The 21,830-nt window shown below is 38.9% G+C and overlaps 1 protein-coding gene across 5 annotated transcripts in view; it reads left to right on the top strand.

The window, feature by feature from the left end:
* CACNB4 (calcium voltage-gated channel auxiliary subunit beta 4) overlaps window positions 1-21,830 on the top strand; it is a 279,257-nt gene that overhangs the window by 232,991 nt on the left and 24,436 nt on the right. For 4 of the 5 annotated variants that reach the window (XM_054478297.2, XM_054478298.2, XM_054478299.2 and 1 more), the window contains 7 exons: window positions 793-869; window positions 2,531-2,550; window positions 2,773-2,853; window positions 4,137-4,195; window positions 12,526-12,635; window positions 17,747-17,898; window positions 19,578-19,673. In XM_054478297.2, coding sequence (XP_054334272.1) covers window positions 793-869; window positions 2,531-2,550; window positions 2,773-2,853; window positions 4,137-4,195; window positions 12,526-12,635; window positions 17,747-17,898; window positions 19,578-19,673 — 595 coding nt within the window. Of the gene's footprint in view, window positions 1-792; window positions 870-2,530; window positions 2,551-2,772; window positions 2,854-4,136; window positions 4,196-12,525; window positions 12,636-17,746; window positions 17,899-19,577; window positions 19,674-21,830 lie in introns of those variants that run through there. The other variant, XM_054478301.2, reaches the window with a different exon arrangement.

The raw sequence follows: 21,830 nt of genomic DNA, 5'->3' as shown, positions 1-21,830 counted from the left end.
TCTGCTCCCAAGCATTTTGGATAAGGGATATTCAACCTGTACTGATATGTCCTACTAGTATATGACTCAATAAGGGAAAGGATTTTGTCTCCCCAATGCCACTGTCATATTTCTACTTTCTAAAACAGGGATGTACAATCAATATTTGTTGAATAAAATAACTGAATTATTATCATTTTCAAAGTTTTATTGTTATTATTTCTTAATTGTTACAGTCATGGGCCATATAACATTTTTGTCAAAGACAAAAAGTAGGAAGGTGGCAGCTCCTGATGGCTTTTGTGGGCTTCAGGGAAGCTTCCAGAGCACACCTGAGGAGACCAGAGTTGAGGATCTTCCATTCAAATAAATAATATTTTTTGTGACCAATTCCCTACCATCAGTTCTTAACTCTGATGCTCACATAATCGTCTTGTAAGAAGAAATGGTTTCTCCGGGTCTTACTGCTTGTTTTGAGCTGTTTGACATCTGACTGGCACATTGGTGCCTGGTGTTAGGTTAACAAGCAGTTCATAAGACCATTCCTGTCAGTGACGGTTTTGCGTGATTTCCTCACTGAGTAACTAGAAGAGATGCTTTTGCAAAGTATTCCAGGTCTTGGCTAGTTCTCCACATTCTCTTAGAAATGAGGTCAAAGAAAACATTTGGACAGATTCTTGAAGTTCTTTATAGCAGAATTTGGTGTGTTTTGAATTATTTAATAGGATGAGGGCCAAAGAAAGCTTTGTACTCTCAAGTTCTATTTTCAAAGAATCTGGGGAGTGAGTCTTTAGTTCCTTTTCTATATCCTAGGAAATCAAGTGGGAATTCTTCTTCAAGTCTTGGAGAAATGGTATCTGGGACATTTCGAGCAACTCCCACATCAACAGGTGAGGGTTGTAGTTAAACTCTTTTTCATAGACTGTATTCCTTTTAAAAATATTTGAACACACATGCAAGTATTTTTGCTAATTTGGAAACAATTTGAAGGCTTAATTTAAAGATTTCTCTAATATTTCATTTCTCATTTGTTTTCTATGGTAATTTGATTTCATTTAAAATGGTACTAAAAGTTCACGTCATTAGAATATAATTTTGAAAAATCTTATTTACCCCCCAGAGTTAAAAACTGTCCATTGTGTAAATTGATATTCAAAAAATTCATATTTTACCTAAGAAACGGACAGAGTTTAAGATGGTGAGGGCCAATAAAAAAAGGAAAAAAATGATGCAGACTCTCAAGAAAATGCTCTGTTTTCAGTCTCCATGTGGAACTTCAGGAAGTATTAGTACAGCCTGAGCTGGGAGGGTTGAAGCAGAGAGTAAGGCAGGGCCCAAATGAGGGAGGGTGTCATTTACATTTGGACAGCAGACAGCCAAGCCCTGAAATTAATGGTAATGAAGAGATAGTGGTGGCCTAGTAGGGAGTTGTGGTGCATTTGGAAACTATGGAGGTATTCATGTAGGAATTTTTCTTCTACCACATTCCCTGATTCCTATAGGCTAATTTCATTCTGGCCTAGAATTGCTGTTTCATTAGGGCATCCAGTGCCCTAGTTACCAATTCCAATTGTATTACCAATTTGGAATGGCAAGTCCAAGGCCCTATTCTGGCCTACCAAAACTGGAGGCAACTGGATTGGTTCTGGAATGGTTCTAAGTGTCTGGGTGGTTGTTCATGTGAAGCCCTCTGATCTACGGGACACTGAACCAAACCAGGTTTCTGAGTTGTACCCAACTAGACTGGAGCTGCTTGGATGTCCACAGAATCGCTTTAAATCAGTTATTGAGTGTATTTTGCTTCATTCCCATTTGTTGGACATTCAGGACATTGAACACTTTAGCTATTACAAACAGGAAAGAACAGCAATAACTGGTTATAAATTTATCTGAGGAATAACTGGTTATAAATTTATCTGAGGAATAACTGGTTATAAATTTATCTGAGGAATAACTGGTTATAAATTTATCTGAGGAATAACTGGTTATAAATTTATCTGAGGAATAACTGGTTATAAATGTATTTGAAATTTAAAAGCAAGATAGTAGGAAAAATGTGCTAATATTCTAGAAAATGGGCAAAAATGCCCAAGGGACTGCAGAATTATGAGTTAACAAATATAAAAATAACTAGTGATTGAGGTGATAGTCATTTTTGCCCAAGTGGTTATTCTGTTTCCTTTTATGAAATTGCATTTGTCTACCTTGTTCCCAGCAACACTGTGCTATGTCCAGCACAGGAACAACCCATGGTGAATGGCTGGCCCGGAACTTCCAGTGTTGCTCTCAACTCCTGTACCGAACTCCCACCCAGTGAGAAATCAGGATATAAGATCATTTGTACCAGGGAGGAAGCTGTCTGTTTTTCATACATCTTCAAAATTGACATGTCCAGAATGAAATCATAAGGCAGGTTCTCCAAAGTGGGTGATAGGAAAGTGGTGAAGATAATTACAGGGACAAATGGGTACATTCTTCCATCTTTTAAACTCATGTACTGTCATTTGCAGAGATTACATATTTTGATATGGCTCTCGTTATTGTCTTTTAGCAAAACAGAAGCAAAAAGTGGTAAGTTGTGTTTCCTTTTTAAATCTACTGTTAAGGTTCCTATACATACATGCCCGCAATGCTCCATTTCAGTGACCCAAGTGGCTATAAAATAAGGGAAGAGCCTCCTCGGTGGGGACTTTGATAATCATTTGTCGTTCAACCTGAGAATTATGAATGTTGTGGCTGTGGAGAGGCATGCTCAACCTCACCTTGTCATGCATGTTGAATCATCTTTTTCAGACGGAGCACATTCCTCCTTATGATGTTGTGCCGTCAATGCGTCCGGTGGTGTTAGTGGGGCCGTCACTGAAAGGTTACGAGGTACAAATATCATCTGTTACTCTTCAGTTCTTGATCGAGCACCCAGGAGACAGTCATGTTGATGCTTGCTCCTCAAGGGTCTGTTTCCACGTGGGTTCTGATGGAAGCCAGTGCTCAGCATGGGAAGGCAATGGGTATCGTGTGGGGCTCATGAGGCCCTCTGCCCTTTCTTTCCTCTCTTGCACACTTCTCATCTTTTATGAATTACATTGTTTAGAAATACCTCCCTCAAAATATTTACAATGGGAAGATCTGGTCAAAGATTTGCTATACATTAAATGCAAAGAAAAGGACTTTATCTCTCTTGACCATTCTCATTATTATTAGAAGTAATAGAGAATGAACAGCACAAGAGGACAAACAATCAATCTTCCAGCAAACGCAAACCTTTAAAGCCCAGAGTTCACCCTGCTGGGTTTTTAAGATGATGGCATATGCCACCAAATCCTTCTCTCCTTATTTATTTTAAAGGGCACATGTTTTAAAAGACCACTAAAAACATTAGTGAACTTTGGAGATTAAACAAAACCATGTGACAAGGAAAAGAGTAGAGACTTCGTTTCAGATGTTTGTTTTGACTTTGTGCTAGCATGGATTAAAAAATAGGTAGATGTGACATTAAACTCTGAAAGTGAGCAGCCTCCAGGGCACCATTCCCGTCGAGCTAGGACAATGTGTGGCACATAGTAGGCACTCAGTACACATTTGCTGAATGAATTAATGAATCTCTTTCAGGCAGATCTAAGAATCCTTGCTCTATCCCCCTCTTTCTCTCTTGTCTTTCTCAGAGTTGGAAATGTCAGAGGGATGAGCAGGAGAGTGGTCTACAAAAATCCAGCCATGGGCATGGAGAATTTCTGCCAACATACACAAACTAGCAGGAAGGCTGAGTCCAGTGCTGGCCTCAGTTCTCTAGCTGCTCCTCACTGAAGGCAGGCACAACTCAGGCGTGCCAAGGATACCCAGCACCTGTGTACAAAGCCAGCCTGTTGTCTCCTGGCAGCAGTTCTATCCCCTAACGAGGGAAGAGGGAAGAGGGTCTGGTGAACACTGCTGGTTTATTCCTCAACACCCTGGAGGAGAACCAAGGGGGGTGGAAATTAGCAATTGCACATGGTTAAGCATGAAAAACACCTTCCATGGTAACCTACCCCTAGGAGACGAATGGCTGCAATAAGGTCTTGGCTCATAGTGCCCTTCACTCCCTCCTCTCTCACTTTTGACTTCTCTCTCTCTCTCTCTGCGTGTGTTTGCCTCATTCTTTTTTTCTCACCTCTGCAAAGGTAACAGACATGATGCAGAAAGCCCTCTTTGATTTCCTGAAGCACAGGTTTGATGGGAGGTGAGAAATATAGATGTTTTTGTATTTTTATTTTCCTTTAACCAAACTTGTGTGATAAATTGAATTGTAGATCTGTGTTTCCAGAGATTTCAGAAGTTCTCTAGTTAAAAGTTAACTCAGTATTCTTGGGAAGAATATAATAAAAGAACTCTGAAAATATGAAGTATAACATTGAGTCCCCAGTGAAGAAAGGACCATGAGAAGAAAAATAAGCCATTTGTTTTATTTAAATGTATATATCTTTATTTTCTCAGTTATTAATAATTTCATACCAAAATGTTTTTTATGAAAAATATTAATTAAAATATATAATATTTCTGATGAGTGTAGTGGCTTGCGGGTGAAGCTAGCCAGGATTTGGGAATTGTGTGTGTGTGTGTCCTATGAAAGTATAAATACCAAGTGCTGAATTTCCTCAAAGGAAGAGAGAATTCTTCTAATCATAAGCCTCCCAAAGTGATTATTTTATAGGGAATAGTACTTATTTGGATATTTATTATAATTGTGGGTTTGTTTTTATTAGAAAAGCCCTTGTTATTTTACTGATCTATTTTTTAATGTATTTTACTATGATCCATCAACAATATGGCTGAGGCATTAGCCATTAAATAATTTTATCATTTAAGTTTTGTGGAAAAATCTAGAGAAAGTTTCTCTGTTTTGCAGAGAAACGGTAAAAAGCCTGTATTGACTCAATTCTAAATATTAAGCTCTTTCACAATGCAGAAGGCAGTCCATGTAAAAATAACCACATGAAAAAACCTGAAGATTTATCAGAAATGTAGAAAATTTAAATAGGGTGCATCAAAAAGTATGGGCAAATGCATCCAATTTATTACTGTAGGATTGAAGAAGAACATTACATTATTTTTGAAGGCAGTAATTAAGCCACTCACTTTCTCTTTGCTAAATTATGAGAATCCGCTAAATGCATGAAATAATTTTAAAATGTAAAGAAAAACTTCAGATAGGTTTTAATAAATTGGTATATTAAGAAAAACAAACATGGTATTGCTTTAAATATAAATTGTATGCATTTGTTAAAATAAAAGCTTTCTGGATAATTGGGTAAAATATTCATTAGTTTCTAGAACTATATAGAAAGAAAGTAAACAGATTTTAGTTTAAGAAATAAGAATGCTTCTAGGTACATTAGTATATAGGTCAGGCTGCCTTAATAAATAGACCCCAAAATGTGTAGCGATTCAAACACAATGGAAGCTTATTATTGCTCACTTAACAGTCTGAGGCAGGTGTTCCTTGGCTGGGAGGGAGGATAGAGTTGGGGGAGGGGAGAATTGGGCAGAAAGTTTGTTCCCTCTATCATTTGGGGCCCTTAGCCCAGGTATGATGTCTCTAGTCAGCTCGCCGGGCCTGGAGATAGCGCAACTCACATTTCACTGGTTAGAACTTGGTTATGTGGTCATACTTAATTGCAGCGGAGGCACTCTTGCAGTCCAGGAGGAAGAGGAGATAGAATTTGTTGAACCAATAATAGCCTTCATCACATTCATCTGCTGGACAAAGGCTTAATAAGAAAGATGTATTTGTTCCATTTCACTCTCTTTAAAAAAGAAATAGGCAGATAATGAAGTAGCTTCAAGGAAAATAAGTTAAAAGCCCTGAATCCTGGAGAATTGGAGTTGGAAGGATACATAAAATGTCTTTTAGACTAATCTCATTTCTCCAACAACCACAATCAGATAGACAACCTGCTTCTGTTTGAAACTTTTGGTTATTGGGATTTCACTTTCTAAAAAAGCATTGCAAAGAAGCAGCTGAACTCTGACTTTGTAGCTTAATAGGGCTGGTCTTGGTCCTGCTGTCTGATGCTCTGGCCTTAACCCTAACCCTCATGCAGGTCCCTGTGGATTGAAGGCAGCCAGCATGCCTTGGTTGCACGCGCACAGTTCCTTCAGATATTCATGGAGTCACATGGTTTTAACCTGTGGAGCTGTTACCTAAGGCAGTTCTGGGCAGTGCCGAATCCACTGGCCCCATAACAGCCCTATATGAACAAATCCCATCCCATAAGACAGTGTTAGATTATTTTGGTCTATAACATACTTATACACAACAGTGCTGTTAAAGGTTTGCCTTCAAGAATGAAGAATCTGATGTTCTTCCTCAATCCTGAGGCCCAGAAAAAGGGAATTTATTTAATTGTAACAGCAGAGATTTGTCTTGAATCAAGTAGAATTGTCTGCATCCGTTACTGTACACATACTACTGAAGTTGGTTTTAATAGAAATTGAATGCAAATTTCAATCTCAAGTATTCGTGGGGTCTAATGACATGGCAGAGGGTCTGGAGGAAGAGCCCAGCAGTAGCAAAATAATAGCTGAAGACAGAGACTTAGCCCTGGAGAAATCTGATGTATTTCTCCAGCAGGAGAAAGACAGGTAGATATTAAAGGGGCGAGGGGTGAGAGAATGGACTTGATTTCAACTCTTAAGAGGCCAGGCAGCAGAATGAACAATAAGGAGTTCCTTGGTTGAGTGTATGTGGAGACTTTGATAAGAAAGAAGAAATTCGCTGGTAGCGTCACACTGACTCTGACATGTCTTCTTCGTGGGGAATATCGTTAGGTTTTGAGCTATAATATCATGCTGCATTATGTTTTACCAATTGATACAAGGAGAGAAAAAAACAAATAGTCTTTAATTGAAACCAGCCAAGAGAACAATGACAAGGAAGGCTTTAGCACAGTGACATGGCATAAACAATATGTTCTAATGGAAACCTACTCTGTGTTTCATGGGCTATGAATGCAGTACGTTAGACAAAATAGGAGAAAGTCCTATTATTTTTCAGAAAGTACAAAGAAGGGATCTGTTGGCTACGAGGCTTTCTTCTTTAATCTGCTTTTCAGATCGTAGTAGAAAATAATTCAACAAATTGGATGAAAGTCCAACAGTTTGACTATGGCAGAATCATAAACTTGGGATTTTTTTGATACCTTAGAAATTATTTGAGTCAGTTTAGAGCTACTTATTATACAATTTTATTGCTATAGCTGCTATTGTGGGGCCTAACTGTAATACATGTAAGAAAAACACAGTACTAGGCCGGGAGAAGTGGCTCATGCCTGTAATCCCAGCACTTTGGGAGGCTGAGGTGGGCGGATCACCTGAGGTCAGGAGTTCAAGACCAGCCTGACCAACATGGAGAAACCTCGTCTCTAATAAAAATACAAAATTAGCCAGGTGTGGTGGTGCATACCTGTAATTCCAGTCACTCAGGAGGCTGAGGCAGGAAAATCGCTTGAACCTGGGAGGCAGAGTTTGCGGTGAGCCGAGATCGTGCCATTGTACTCCAGCCTGGGCAACAGACGCAAAACTCTGTCTCAATAAAAAAAAAAAAAAAAAAAAGAAAGAAAAAGAAAAACACAATACTAAATAGTTCCTGAGTGCCCTCTGTATTTTTGAATATCCACATGAAGCAATGATTCCTGTGCTGACGAGGACACAGTGGATACACAACGGGCATGGAGCTTCTCTCTTCATTTCACACCACAAATATTAATTGGGGATTACCCATTTGAATGAGGTTTGTTCAGCTGGCTGAATCTACCATTCACAGGCTGAACAGCCGGCAGTCAAACCAGTTGCAGTTTGTTGACCTATGCCAATCATTTCAAATCCCCCAAAAAGTTGTTACTTTAGGCTTTTGACAACTGGATCAGATCAACTCTATGACATTTATTGGACAATTTGTAACTGATAATGATCATGGCCAGAAGTCTTAGGTGAACATCATGTAACCTACACAGATAGGATCTCAAGCTAAAGGACGCTTTTAGCCAAAGAACACATAAAGGGAAAAAAAGGGCCTGAGAAAGAATTTGAAAGAAAAGAAGCTAAACATACAAATTAGGGAGACTCAAAGAAACAGTATTTATTAATAAAAAGAAATGGGAACAATTGGTGCTGTCACAAGGCAACCAAGCCATGTAAGAATGAAGATAATTTCTAATTGCAGTCAACAAATGGAAAAAGAACAGCAGCAACTTCTGTTTCGTAATCAATTTCATTCTCCTATGCATTCTTCCTACTGTTCTCTATTCAAATGCAGACTCATAAACAGCCACTCAAACACCAGTAATAATTAATGGAACACTTGAGTGTCAAACTTGAATATCTAAATTAGTAGCTTTTGAGTACAATGTATCTGACCTGATTCTCTCACCCACGTTTCACGGACTCTGGGAATGAGAGAATTCATGGTAGATTGCCCACTTTTGAGAGTAGGACATAAGGAAACTATCTCCTTCGAGTCTTTAAATCTCCAAAAATTGTTTGCCTTGTGTGCATTATATATGTGTTTATTAACCAAAGACACTATGAATAATTATTTAAGAATGCACTTTTATATATAACCTTATTTGCTCTTAATGGCAACCCCATGAGATAGTTATGGCAAAGCTACTATTGCCATTTTATTGATTAGGATACTGAGGTCAAAAGATGGAATGACTCATGCAACTACCAAGAGAAAGATCCAGGAAGATACTCGGGTCTTCCTGTGCCTTTCCATTCTCCTGAAAGTGCACTGTTGCATTCTTTGGAACACTTTTTTCTACTAATACTAGAAGTTTTCAAAAATTATTATACTGTCTGGGCTGCATATTGGATGTAGCAAGGATAGAATATAGACAGATCTTACAGCTGTTACTTACCAGCGTGGAAATACAAATTATTTTTTAATGAATCTGTCGTAACTGAAAGTAATATCTTTCCACAGAAAATCACAGAAAACTAATACTCAACTCATGATGGATTGCAGCAGTTAGGATGAATTCTAAAGTGGAAATAAGCAACAATTGGGGTTCAGATTTACTATATTTAGGGAATGATGTTTGCTAGTTTTCAGGAACATTTGCTGTTACATCCAGTCTGCTGGGGAACTAAACTCCTATTAGTCTTTTACCTACTGGCCAGCAAGTCACAGAAAGTTTTCCAAGGGAAATTTTTAGAGATGTATACCAAACAAGGTACATGGGAATGCTGAAACTAGGGGGGCTAGCTGAGACTAGGGGGTCTCAGCATAGCAAGGAAAGAAGTAGAAAGGATACCACTTTAAGTTAAAAAAAGTATATAAGCTAGATAGTATTCAGTTGTGAATGTGATTGCTTTTCTGGAGAGCCTTTTATAAAAAAGAATTTCAGGTTTGGTGTCTGGTTTTGATAATAGTAAGCATCTTTGCATAGAAAAGGGAACTCTTATTTTGTCTTACTGAAGGTTTTTTAGGCCTGTGCATGTCTTCTTCTGAGCTCTGTTTTATGCATGTGTATTTTTATTAATCAATAACTTGTATTAGCAAACTAACTTGTATTAGCAAATAAAATGAGAAAACATGCCCTTTATTGTCTGCATCTTTCCCTATATTGGAACATATGAAGCAGTTTTTTTCTGAATTTTTTCAAACTTTGGTCGTGTTTGAAAATAGCTTTGTAAAAGTATTTTTATAACTCAGAAAAAAAAATAAGTGTGAATCTGATGATAATCCCTTCAGATCTGAAGAACCAAGAGTCTCTTGTTTGTATAGAACTAGAAAATTTGATTTTCACTTAAGCAGACTAGAATTCAACTTTCTGGATTGCTGGGCCCTCCAAACATCATTAGTCCAAAAATCATTAGTCTAGAAAGTTGAATTCTGTCCCTAAACCCACCGACTTGTCTCTCGTCATATATTTGGATTGCTCTGAAACATGCCTGTATGTTTCTATCCAGCAGCTCCATTCTTAAATAAACCAGAAACCCAAAAACACAAAAATAAACACACATCGCCGGGCATGGTGGCTCACACCTGTAATCCCAGTGCTTTGGAAGGCTGAGGTGGGTAGACCACCTGAGGTCAGGAGTTTGAGACCAGCCTGGCCAATGTGGTGAAACCTCGTCTGTAGTAAAAATACAAAAATTAGCCATGTGTGGTGGCACATGCTTGCAATCCCAGCTACTTGGGAGGCTGAGGTGGGAGGATCACTTGAAACTGGGAGGTGGAGGTTGCAGTGAGCTAAGATTGCACCACTGCACTCCAGCCTGGGTGACAGAACGAGACTCCGACTCAAAAAAATTAAATTAAAAAAAAAACAACAAAACACACAAACCCTATTCTGGAAAGGAAAGGAGCTGCCTATGAGACTTCATGCCTGAAAGCTGCAGTGGCCAACTGGAGTAATAGAAAGTCAGGTGTGGGTTTACTCTACCTCAACTTGATTTAAATTCTCCCTATCTCAAAGCAAGGTGAAGACTGTGCATCCGTGCTTGACCACTTGACTCATAGCTGGATATTCGGGCTTGTAGAACACTGAACTGTAAGAGAATGGTGGAGTCAGGTGACTTGGCACTGGCCCGATGCCCAGGGGCTGGTTTAGACCTGAGCTGTAACTAACCATGTGCAGCTTTCTGTGTGTGTCTCAGTTTCCCTCTTGGTAAGATGAAAAAGTTGTTACACCAGTGTTTTCCAGTGTCTTTCAGCAGTTGAACAGCTTTTTATAGTGAAATCATATATAAAGCCCCAATGCAGAAAACAGAAATGCAGACATGTTTACCTGGCACTGAGGATAGTGAAGCTGGAGCCCCCTGAACCTCCCTTTAGTCCTCAGAACAGTCCCTGAGGTGTATCCGCAAAAACTCTTGGTTTCTGCGGGAGACAATTTTGAAGATGCATCAAATAATGAAAAGGGTCTAACAGTTCTAAAAATTTAAGAATTGAAAACTTCCTGACAACCCACAGCATATAAACATAATGACACAGGCAAGCAGTGCTTTGCTTAAAATGGCACCAGAACTTTTGCACAGACTGTAGTTTTAAAGAATGATTTCCAACCATCTGAGGAAAGGACTATTTAAAATTCTCCCCAAGGCTTTAGGTCACTGAAATCAGGTACAGTCTCCTGACAGTGCTGGCAGTGTTGTCCCCAGAAAGGTATGAGATGACATATGATTCAGTAATTGTTGATAATTTTACCCTCCTTCCTGCTTCAATCCCCAAAGAGTTGGAAAACAGAAGAGAATGGGTGTACTAACTGAGTATAAAAGGGGAGGGGTGCTACTTTCCTTGTCTCCTTTCTGGGGACCAAGCTGTGAAGATGAGAATGGAGAAAGGCCCATGGTGACAGTAACTGGCTTAAAGAGGCAAGCTTTGAATTCTACTGGTAGATAATTGGAAGTTGAGCAATCTCAGTTTAAAATAGTCTTTCAATTCTAAGTTGCAGATGTTCTCATTCGATAAATCATATGCAAATAGATGCCCCTCTGCATTTATTTGCAATGTCTTCGCTTTATTCTTCACTTTTTTTTTTGAGACAGGGTCTCACCCTGTCTCCCAGGCTGGAGTGCAGTGGCGTGATCTCGGCTCACTGCAGCCTCTGCCCCCTGGGCTCAGATGACCTCCCCCCTCCTCAGCCTCCCAAGTAGCTGGGACTATAGGCATGTGCCACTGTGCCTGGCTAGTTTTTGTAGTTTAGTAGAGACGGAGTTTCACCTTGTTGGCCAGGCTGGTCTTGAACTCCTGACCTCAAGGGATCCACCCATGTCGGCCTCCCAAAGTGCTGGGATTACAGGCGTGAGCCACCGTGCCAGGCCCTGCTTTATTCTTCTCTTGCATGACCAAAGGATACTTTCTAACTTAGCAAATCCTGGCACAATACTCACATTGCTCTCAACTAGAGTGCCTTATGACTTCCCACTATATGCATTCAAAGTCATATGCAAATATGCTGAAGAATCCTCTGCATGCAGAAAAAATAAAACCATTTTTTCACATTCTTACAAATGAAGTATCCCCTTTGGGCCTGTGATGAATCACGTGTGTATCACAAAAGAATGCAACTTAGCCACAGACTGGTAGATTGTCTTTGATAATCAAAATGAAGAGGGTTTCCCAGCTTTGACCGGCATCATTAAATGTCAGAGCAAAGCATTTGTAGTTCCTGAAGGTCTTGTTCAAAAGCAAATCAACTATGAATTGTGGCAAATTGTATTGCTGCTTCCTAGAAAGAGCATGGTTTATTTATATGTTTTGATTCCTTCCTGGTATGGTGTGTATTATAAAGGGAATTCAGCAAGGCAGGCCATAATGGAGGAAGAACATTTTTACTGGAGTAGGTTTTTTTGTGTGTGAAACAGTTTAAACCTTCCTCCATTCTGCTCTGCTTGCATTCTGATACTAGCCAGAGCCTGTTTAAAATACTTGTGGCCAATGTTTATTATACTGTGGTTCCCCTGTAGTATGTAAATTGGTTATTAAGTACTGTGGTTATAAATCACTTGGAGAGCCCCATAACATTTTTACTGGCTTGTTCTGTTCTGTGTTCCTATTCATAGGATATCAATAACGAGAGTGACAGCTGACATTTCTCTTGCTAAGAGGTCTGTCCTAAATAATCCCAGCAAGAGAGCAATAATTGAACGTTCGAACACCCGGTCCAGCTTAGGTAAGATGTTCAAATGTGGTACTTCTTCAAGCTGTGCTTACAGACCGGGCTGACACATGGTGCATTTGTGAATGTCTTTTTCAATTTGTTCCCCATTCTGAATGGAGGAGCACTGAGTACCTAAAGAGAATGGTAGCTATGGACAAGAAGGCAGCAGAGTCTTGCAGTAGCCAGAGCCTGCTGTCTCTCAGCCTTAGTCAATTAGCTAATTAGTAGTCTGGTGGAAAGAATCCTCAATGGGCTCTCCTAGTCTTTTCCTGCCTAACTATGTGAAACCAGTCATCTCCGCTTTGCTCAGCTTCTCAACGAGGCTAATGATATCTGTCATACCTGAGTCACAGCTGACATGAAAGGAAACGAGGTGTTCAGCCTTCTGAGATCTTTAGAAGGAAAGCTAGATAACAGTGTTCTTGGTGTTGCGAATGGCAGTGACCATTAGTAACATGCAGGGACTTAAAACATGTCTTTCCTGGGGTACCAGTTGGAAAGCATCCTAAAATTCCCCATGATGGAGAAGAATAAAAGGCTGTAAGTGAGTAGCTCCATCAAGCCATAGGTGAGCAGGGCTGTGGAGGATGGAATCACCACCCACAGAAGCGAGTCCATAGTGCTGGTGAATTACATCGTTCATCTGGAAAGCCTGTTCATGGTCTCCACAATTGCCAAGGGTGGTGTAGTCGACTCATGACTTCCTAGGATTCTCTTTACATTCATATTCTGAGGGCAACTTGTTTTAACTAGGAAGGATAAATAGGGCTCTTCTATGCCTTACATTTTTTAAACTGTTGAAGTTAGCTCTATAGATAATAGAAAACTAAACAAAATTAAGATCTCCAAGACAGAGTGCATGCCCTAACATCACATTAAGAACCCACTGACCTTGAGCCAAAGATTGTACAATTTGTAAAGAAGGTACAAAGTATTATCTGTGTGTTCCTGACATGGGATTGGCGTGTGATAATTGCTAATAAATGTTGGATGGTTGCTTTGTGAAGGAATACTAAACGTACCAAATAGAGTAGTGGTCAGTGCTTGTGAGGGGAAGATCCCAGCGATTAGTGGTCCCTTCTTTAGTCTTGTATTTAGAGCCTTCCACATGCAGAGGGAAACATGCTCAAAGGCACAGTATTTTGACCTTGAAGAGGTAAAATAGCAGTGTTGATGGTGAATTCTATTAGGTAATGACTAAAGTTAAATATCATGGGTGACAAGGACATTAAGTTAGGTTGAAGATTTCTCAAACAAGCATCAATTCTCTGCTCTCCTGTTTTCTACCCATTTTGTAACTCCTTATAGTGTCTTTGGCTTTTAACTACTCCTTCTTCTAATGTATGGTGAGAGGCTAAAAGATAATTAAAAGCTTAAGCCAGGTTGTCTGACTCCTTTAACCATTGACACCTGCCAAGGGCTTCACGCGTATTCACTGAAGTCATTCCTTACAATCCAGTCACCTGCTGTCAGAGTCAGTGGGGTGGATGGGGGACATGTTAGTGTAAACAAGAAGAAACAAAGTATATCTCAGCTCATGGTTTTTACCTTTACTCTGTAAAGTCATATACTCACAACCATTGGAGTTAATTTCATGGCAATCTATTAATTTTATAATAACCACAATGTGATCCATTTGTGTGCTTGTTAATGCACATCTGTAGATTCCTTCATCAAATGTTTATTGAACACTTGTTATGTGCCATGCATTATGCTAGACTTAGGAAATGCAGACATAACCCACACACAGTATCTTACCCATGGGCAAAGAGACAGAAGGGACAGATGGTTAGAATACCTGTGACAGTGGAATTATGAACAAAGAGCTGGGGTATAAAGAAGAGTAGGGGTTAAGAGATGTGTGAGAAGACTTCTCAGAAGTTATATTTGAGCTGGTTCTTCAAGGCAGGCAGGAATGTACAAAGACATTGACATGCAAACAAAAATGTGTTGTTGAGAAACAAGTAGATTTGTGTATAGCATGCTTAGAACAGGGAAGTTGGGGATGTGATTTGAGAGGAACAGAAGAGATTGAAAAAGATCAAGGCCAATGTGTTGGGGTTCTAATGTGCCTTGCTAAAGAGATCTCCAAAATAGATCCCAAGCAATGTTAATTTTACAACATAGTAATAGTTGTTTCATTCAGAATGTTTTCCATTGTCAAATAAATTTGGAAATTATGAATTAAACTGACAGGTTTCTTCTCTGCAAGACTTCTTTGAGACTTAAAGATGTGAAGGGTAATGCAAGTTTGAAATTCTAAAGAGAAGCTATTATAGTATGTAAATATCCCTTACACAAAACCCCCTTCTTCCCATAGGATATTTTATGAGATTATTGTTCCAGAGTACTCACTGTGGGAAATGTTGCTTTGGGCCCTGGGGAGCCATTGAAGTGTTTTAAGCATGGGAGAAATATGAACAGGTTTGGGTATAAGGAATATCATTTGTGACAGAGATCCTGGAGAGAGGTGGGCCCAAATCAGTCATGATCAGTTTATAGAAGTGTTCATCGAGGTCCTCCAGCATCATAGTCCATGACTCCCCAGAGCTCCATTTGACTGGAATAGGATTATGAGGAAAACTTCATTGGAACCCCTCTGAGAATCATTCCGGGTAGCCAAGACTTTTTGATTTGGCTGAGATATTTTTCTTTAAAAAAAAAAATGAGCTATATAGATAAATATGCCTCACAGATAAAATGTATTTATTACATTCTGTATACATATTATCCAAACATTGGGCTCACCCCAGTATTTAATGTGGCCTTCTCCAGCATCCCTCCTGGCTTGTTCTGCCCAAGCACCTCTCTTCTTCTGCCCAAGTGCCTGTTGCCTAAGAGTTTTGTGTTGGTTAAGCAGTAGGTATGGCTGCCCTTGCTCCTGGCAGAAACCACACTTAACCTCATTGCTAGTGCAGAGTAAATAAGGCCCAGGTATTTCTGAGTCATTTACACAGAAACTCAGAGTGCCTTGAGGGTTATTTGTACCAGGGCAGTCCAGTTCGCGTCAATGTCTTTTTGCTGCTTCCGAAAATATTATATTCATATTTGAAGCTTAAGAAAATATAGGCTTGCTCACATGTAGTCCTGGCCAGAAGCTCCCATAAGCCAGTGACAGTTTAATGAAAACAGCAAATGGAAAACATACCCTGACATCCTGAGGCTGAAATTTACTACAGTAAAAATTGACTTTATTTTCCAAACTTCCTTCTGAAGAAACATTTCTTTTAAAACTGTTTCTGACATGTGAGAAAAAGGGGGACAAATATGCTACATTACTAACAAATGTAGAATATGGTTTCAGAAGAATTTGACCAATAAGCCCACTTTGTTTTCATTAATATCCTGGAAGCTAGTCACCTTTCCAAGCAATGTGAAGTCTTTCAGGCCATTGGTATTAGATAACATGAAAAGTGATATGTTGACTCTTCAAATTCATCTTTTCAATGAGGATAGAGCAACATTACCTTTTCCCTAGGCCATCTTTAGGATCATTTAAGGCCAGGTACAGTGGCTCACACCTGTGATGTCAACACTTCAGGAGGCCAAGGCAGGAGGATTGCTTGGACTTCGGAGTTCAAGACCAGCCTGGGAAACTTAGTGAGACCTTGTATCTACAAAAAATAAAAAATTTAGCCAGGCACAGTGATGTGCACCTGTAGTCCCAGCTACTCGGCAAGCTGAGGTGGGAGGATCACTTGAGCCCAGAAGGTTGAGGTTGCAGTGAGCCGTGATTGTACCACTGCACTACAGCATGGGCCACAGAGTGAGACCCTGTCTCTAAAAATTAATAATAATAATTTAGATTAGATAGTTTTGTGTACTCTATGTACTTTGGACCAGATTACAGCATTGTTTGGTCACACCTATAGCCAAAAAATAAAAATAAAAAACAAAATCAGCTGGGCACAGTGGCTCATGCCTGTAGTCCCAGCACTTTGGCAGACCAAGATGGGCGCATCACTTGAGGTCAGGAGTTCGAGAGTTCAAGACCAGCCTGGCCAACATGACTAAACCTCGCCTCTACTAATAATACAAAAGGTAGCCGGGCATGGTGGCATGTGCCTATAAGCCCAGTTATGTGGGAGGCTGAGATACAAGAATCGCTTGAACCCGGGAGTTAGAGATTATGGTGAGGCAAGATCATGCCACTGCACTCCAGCCTAGGCAACAGAGTGAAACTGTATCTTAGAAACAAAAACAAATTAATTTATTTGAAAATCAAATAGTATAATTCAGACTTTGGGCGTGATCCAATAGGTCAGGTAATTTATAAAATATATATAAAAAAACTTTTTTATATTTCAGAAAGCCATGTCCTATATTGATTATCTAAAAAAAAAAAAACTGGATTGCTTCAGACGTTTGAAAAGAGTATATTTTTCATTTGACTAGACTCATGCACAGATTTGGGTCACTTGGCTATTACAGCCAGCCAGATAGATTTGCATCTAAATGCATTGCAGCATTTTAATATAATTGGCCTTACTTTTTTTTTTTAATACTGAAGCTAATTATGCCATAGAACAAGTACATTGGCTGTCATACTTAAATCTAACTAGACTTAGTAATATGATTAGTTTTAAGTGTAGACTCAGAACAATTAACCAGTGGTACAAAAATGTGCATATCAGTCAAAACAGATGAGTTGTGGGTTTTTTTTTTTTTTAAAAAGCATGTCCACAAAGTATTAGTTTATACTTTGTTGATAGAAATATTTCAGTGTAATTTGCTTTCCATGTGATGTCGCTTTGCACATATATTTCAGTTGTTTTCTAAATGTGCTTTCAGCTTCTATGGCTAACATTAAAGTTCTTTAGAACAAAACAATCAAAAACAACATAAAATAATTATCGTAGGTATATAAACAGCTGAATATTATGTTGACTAGAAGAAGCAAATTAAGAGAGCCATCTCAGACTTTTCTACCAACTGTTTGTATGCAAAACTCAACCCATCTCTGTCTATACTTAGAAAAGGTCTTAAATTAGACAGGACTATGAAAATTTAAAATGTTTTATTTTGTAATGTAGACCAACATATCTGAAAATATACTATATCTTTCTAATGTAAGAACTAATTCATAACAATAACCAGGATCTATTTATTATCTTTCCTTTTAGCGGAAGTACAAAGTGAAATTGAAAGAATCTTTGAGTTGGCAAGATCTTTGCAACTGGTTGTTCTTGATGCAGACACCATCAATCACCCAGCACAACTTATAAAGACTTCCTTAGCACCAATTATTGTTCATGTAAAAGTCTCATCTCCAAAGGTAATTAGCTCCTTTCTGCCTTAAGGTTTAGAAGCGCATCTTTTAAAAATGTGCTTTGCTCTGTGGTTTTTTTGTTAGTGGACAAAGGAGAACGTCTTGCTGATTATTAATAAGCACATTTAAAATCTTCCCACAGTATACAGATTCTATGAATTTTCAGATAGTGAAGAATATAATAGTTCATTTCTTCTAAAAGCTACTATTGTAGATCCCAAACAAGACAGTTATGCAAGTGTATAATAGAAACAAAACATTAAGACAGATGTGGAAAAGTAGACTCTGGCTTATCATAGACTATGAATTTTATATTGGTAAATTTCTTGGATGCTCTTGATTCCTGTGTCACCCATACTCTGTACCTAGTTGAGAGAGCACATCTATATTGATCAAAAAAGGCATCTATGTTGATCATATATAACATAGAATATCACTGTTTAAAAATCTCCTATGGAAGCGTTATACACCCTGACATTTGTGCTTAGGTTGAGTTCTTGAAAGAATGTAGTTATTCCATGATAAGCACAATGGGAAATTTGCTTTGTATCTTTATGCCATTGTGGGAGGTAAAAATAAAAGTGAAATAGCCCCAAATTGGTTTCTTTTGATTTGGGTGTTCTTTCATTTTTAAAAAAGGATGTTGTTCTTAAAAAGTTAATGTGAAATGGATACCCTTGGGAAGTACTATCTTAACAATCAGTTTCCTCTCTGTACCTCCTTGTGTATTTTGGTCCCTAAATACAAATTCAACTGCCAACCAGCATGGCAGTCTCCTCTCATGGGTGGAGAATGTCTAAAGAAGCTGTACTCTCCTCCAAATATTCTGAGATCCTAGCCTTCCATCTATCTCTGCAGACACTGCTTTGGTACAGTGGACTTGGGAATCCTGAACAAACTAGGGCCTTTTGAGAATCAGTAGAATGGATTGAAAGAGCTGCTGGGGGTTCAAGCACTTCACTGCAGTGCAGGAGAGTTCAGCCCTTCCCACTGCCCATGACACTGTGGTGTCCTTAAGTGCAAGAACAGGGTTTCCCAGACACCTATGTCCTGGGGTATTATAGAGCTCATAGATTAGCACTGTTTGCAGGGGAAGGGCCACGGGAGATGGCAGTATATGGCCAAATGCAGTTACAGCAGTGGCCAAAAGACAGATATATCACTGGTTTACATGTAGCAGTATACTAATACAAATGTTTTGCCTGGGTCTCTAATCACAGAATAGTCTGATTAATTTAAAATTAAACTAAAATGTCCCATTAATAATCGGTGACAAAAATAACCAAAAAATGACTCTGACATTTCTCTGACATGGAGATAGTGTGCTAAAACATTATTCAGGTGAGTAATATTAAATTATTACTTAACATAAATGACCTGGTACAGTCTACTCCCTCCATTTTTACAGGTCTGTCTTTGAAATCTCTGGGGAAAATCTAGGGTTGGAACTCAGGCTCCTCCTGAGACTTCATACAGAGTTAGAATAGGATGAACATATCAAATCCATGGAACTGAGAGCCAATGTAAGCAGATGACACCATTACAGGTTTAAATGTATGATTTCTCACACTGCATTTCCTCTCTGATAATACTCAGGGCCAAGAAGACCATTAAAAAGATCCTGGCTTATTTGATTTTCTTTCAACTCATCTACAATACCTCAGGTTCATGTCTTCTTCTATCAGGTTTTACAGCGGTTGATTAAATCTAGAGGAAAGTCACAAAGTAAACACTTGAATGTTCAACTGGTGGCAGCTGATAAACTTGCACAATGCCCCCCAGTAAGTATGATCATTTTTTGTCTTCATCATTCTTGACTAGTTAGAAGAGGGTGGGTTTTTTTTCTTCATATTGTCGTTTTCATTCTAAAATGATGGTGATGATGGTATGTTGTCATCTAAAAGATTTCTTGGAACAAACTGCTGCTGTTATGTTGCTTGTATTCAGGCATCCAGATGTGGATGGTGTTTGCCTTGTAATAAGAAATGAACTTAGTGTCCGGGGTCTGCTCCTCTCACTGCTACCTTGTTTGCTTTGCAAACACGCAGCAAACCACTTAGCATTCGGCCTCCAGTCACGTGGATACGCTTAAGAAAAGAACGAAAGAAAACATACCAATTTGATCTTCCTTTAACTTTTCTGCAAGAAAATTCCAGCAGGCATAAAAGATTATGACACTGAAGGTCAAGAATTGATTGGAACTAGAGAGGCCCTGTGGTTATAGTAGATGAAAGAGTCAGGGCTGAGTCAGATGAAAAACGAAATTATAGCAACTCTTCTTCTAGTGCCATTGCCAGAAAACAGCTGCTGGGTTAGAAGGTGAGCAATGGTGGGATGGGGTGGGAGATGGAACTGCTATCACATGGCACTGGGTCCCCAGTGGCCAGTCTCTCCACTTTTTCCACTGACTTACTATTTCTGTGCCTATGTTTCTGTAAAGGAAATAACTGTCCTTCATTACTCAATGGATTCACTAGATTGTTTTATACAGTTATGTAGGATTGTTTAAGCTCTATGGAAGCATGAAATCTGATTCAAATGTTTAGAGAGGGCAACACAGCATAACCTATAAAAGCACAGACTCTGGAGCCAGATATTTGGGTTTTGAATCCACACTGACTAGTTATGTAATCTTGGGCAAGTACCTATCTCATGGGATTGGTGTAAGGATTGAGTGAGTGAATATGTGGTAAAGCTGTTAGAACAGTGCCAGGCACATAAGAAGCACCGTCTCAGTTTTCTCATTATAATTACTGGATACACTTTGTGTGATGTCATGTCTGGTCCAGTAAACTCTGTAAGAACCTGTGCCTCTCTGGCTCACTGTTGTATGTCAGTTCCCTATCATAGTAGACCCATAATATATATTTGTGGAATGAGTGAATAAATGAAAGGATGTTCAGACGTTAAGAGTAATAATGCATCCTTTCATTAGATGCTTACAATGGGCCACACAGTGTGCTAGATGCTTTACATAGATTATCTCTAATCTTCACAGTTACCTGGTGAGATAGGCCATATTATCCCCATTTTATAGTTTAGGCAACTGAAAACAGAGAGATTAAACGATTTCCCTAAGGTGACATAGCAAATTAGGATTCCATCTATTCTAGATCTATCTGGCTCCAAAGACAATTTCCTACCCCCTAACCCATCCACCCATACACACATGTTCCTGGTTACCTACCCTGAAGATAATTTGATAGCTTGGAGCATGGCGTGCTCTGTTAAGTTTAACTTCACCCTGCCTGCTAGTGAAGCCCAGTTACACAGTGGAATGTATGATTAAAGTACTGAACAGATACAGAAGAATGTATTGCCCAGCCATGACCTTCTAATGTTTCACAGTTGAAGGAAGATAATCTTTGTTGTCTAGCTATCAAAAGCCAGGAACTATGTTATTATTTCCAATTTTTGGAACAATCTCATAAGGATAGTTATATCAGTTTGATCTTCTGGGAAGCAGACACCTAAATGGAATTATAAATGCAAGAGATTTATTGGAGAAATTTTATTTTTATGAAAATAAGTTTATTAACATTTATTCTAATAATTACTAGAGAAAATTCTTGTGTCCTATTAAATTTGAGGGATTTTAGCTGCTGAGAGGGTTGATCATTGAGTAGTTGTACATATAATATGGTTTGTTACATCTGAAATAGCTGGAATCAAGAAAAGATATTTGCATCTGTAAAAGTAAGTAATATAATGAGCTACCTTAGGACTTGTACCCAGGTCAGAGATTTCAAACAGCTCCATGACTGGAAAGACAGCCTTGCGTTACCATTATCTCAGTAGGATAAACACTTTATCTTTTTATATCATTGGTAAGATAACCTGGAATTTTGAACAGGCAGTCTGGATGGATAAGGTTACCTTGTACTTAACATTTTCTAAACACTGTTTACTTTATTAAACATGTTCAATTGATACTGCAC

This window comes from Pongo pygmaeus, chromosome 11 (genome assembly GCF_028885625.2).
Source record: "Pongo pygmaeus isolate AG05252 chromosome 11, NHGRI_mPonPyg2-v2.0_pri, whole genome shotgun sequence".
NCBI classification, from domain to species: domain Eukaryota; kingdom Metazoa; phylum Chordata; class Mammalia; order Primates; family Hominidae; genus Pongo; species Pongo pygmaeus.
The sequence above is the reverse complement of the archived record's forward strand: the minus strand, read 5'-3'. Positions and strand labels throughout refer to the sequence as shown.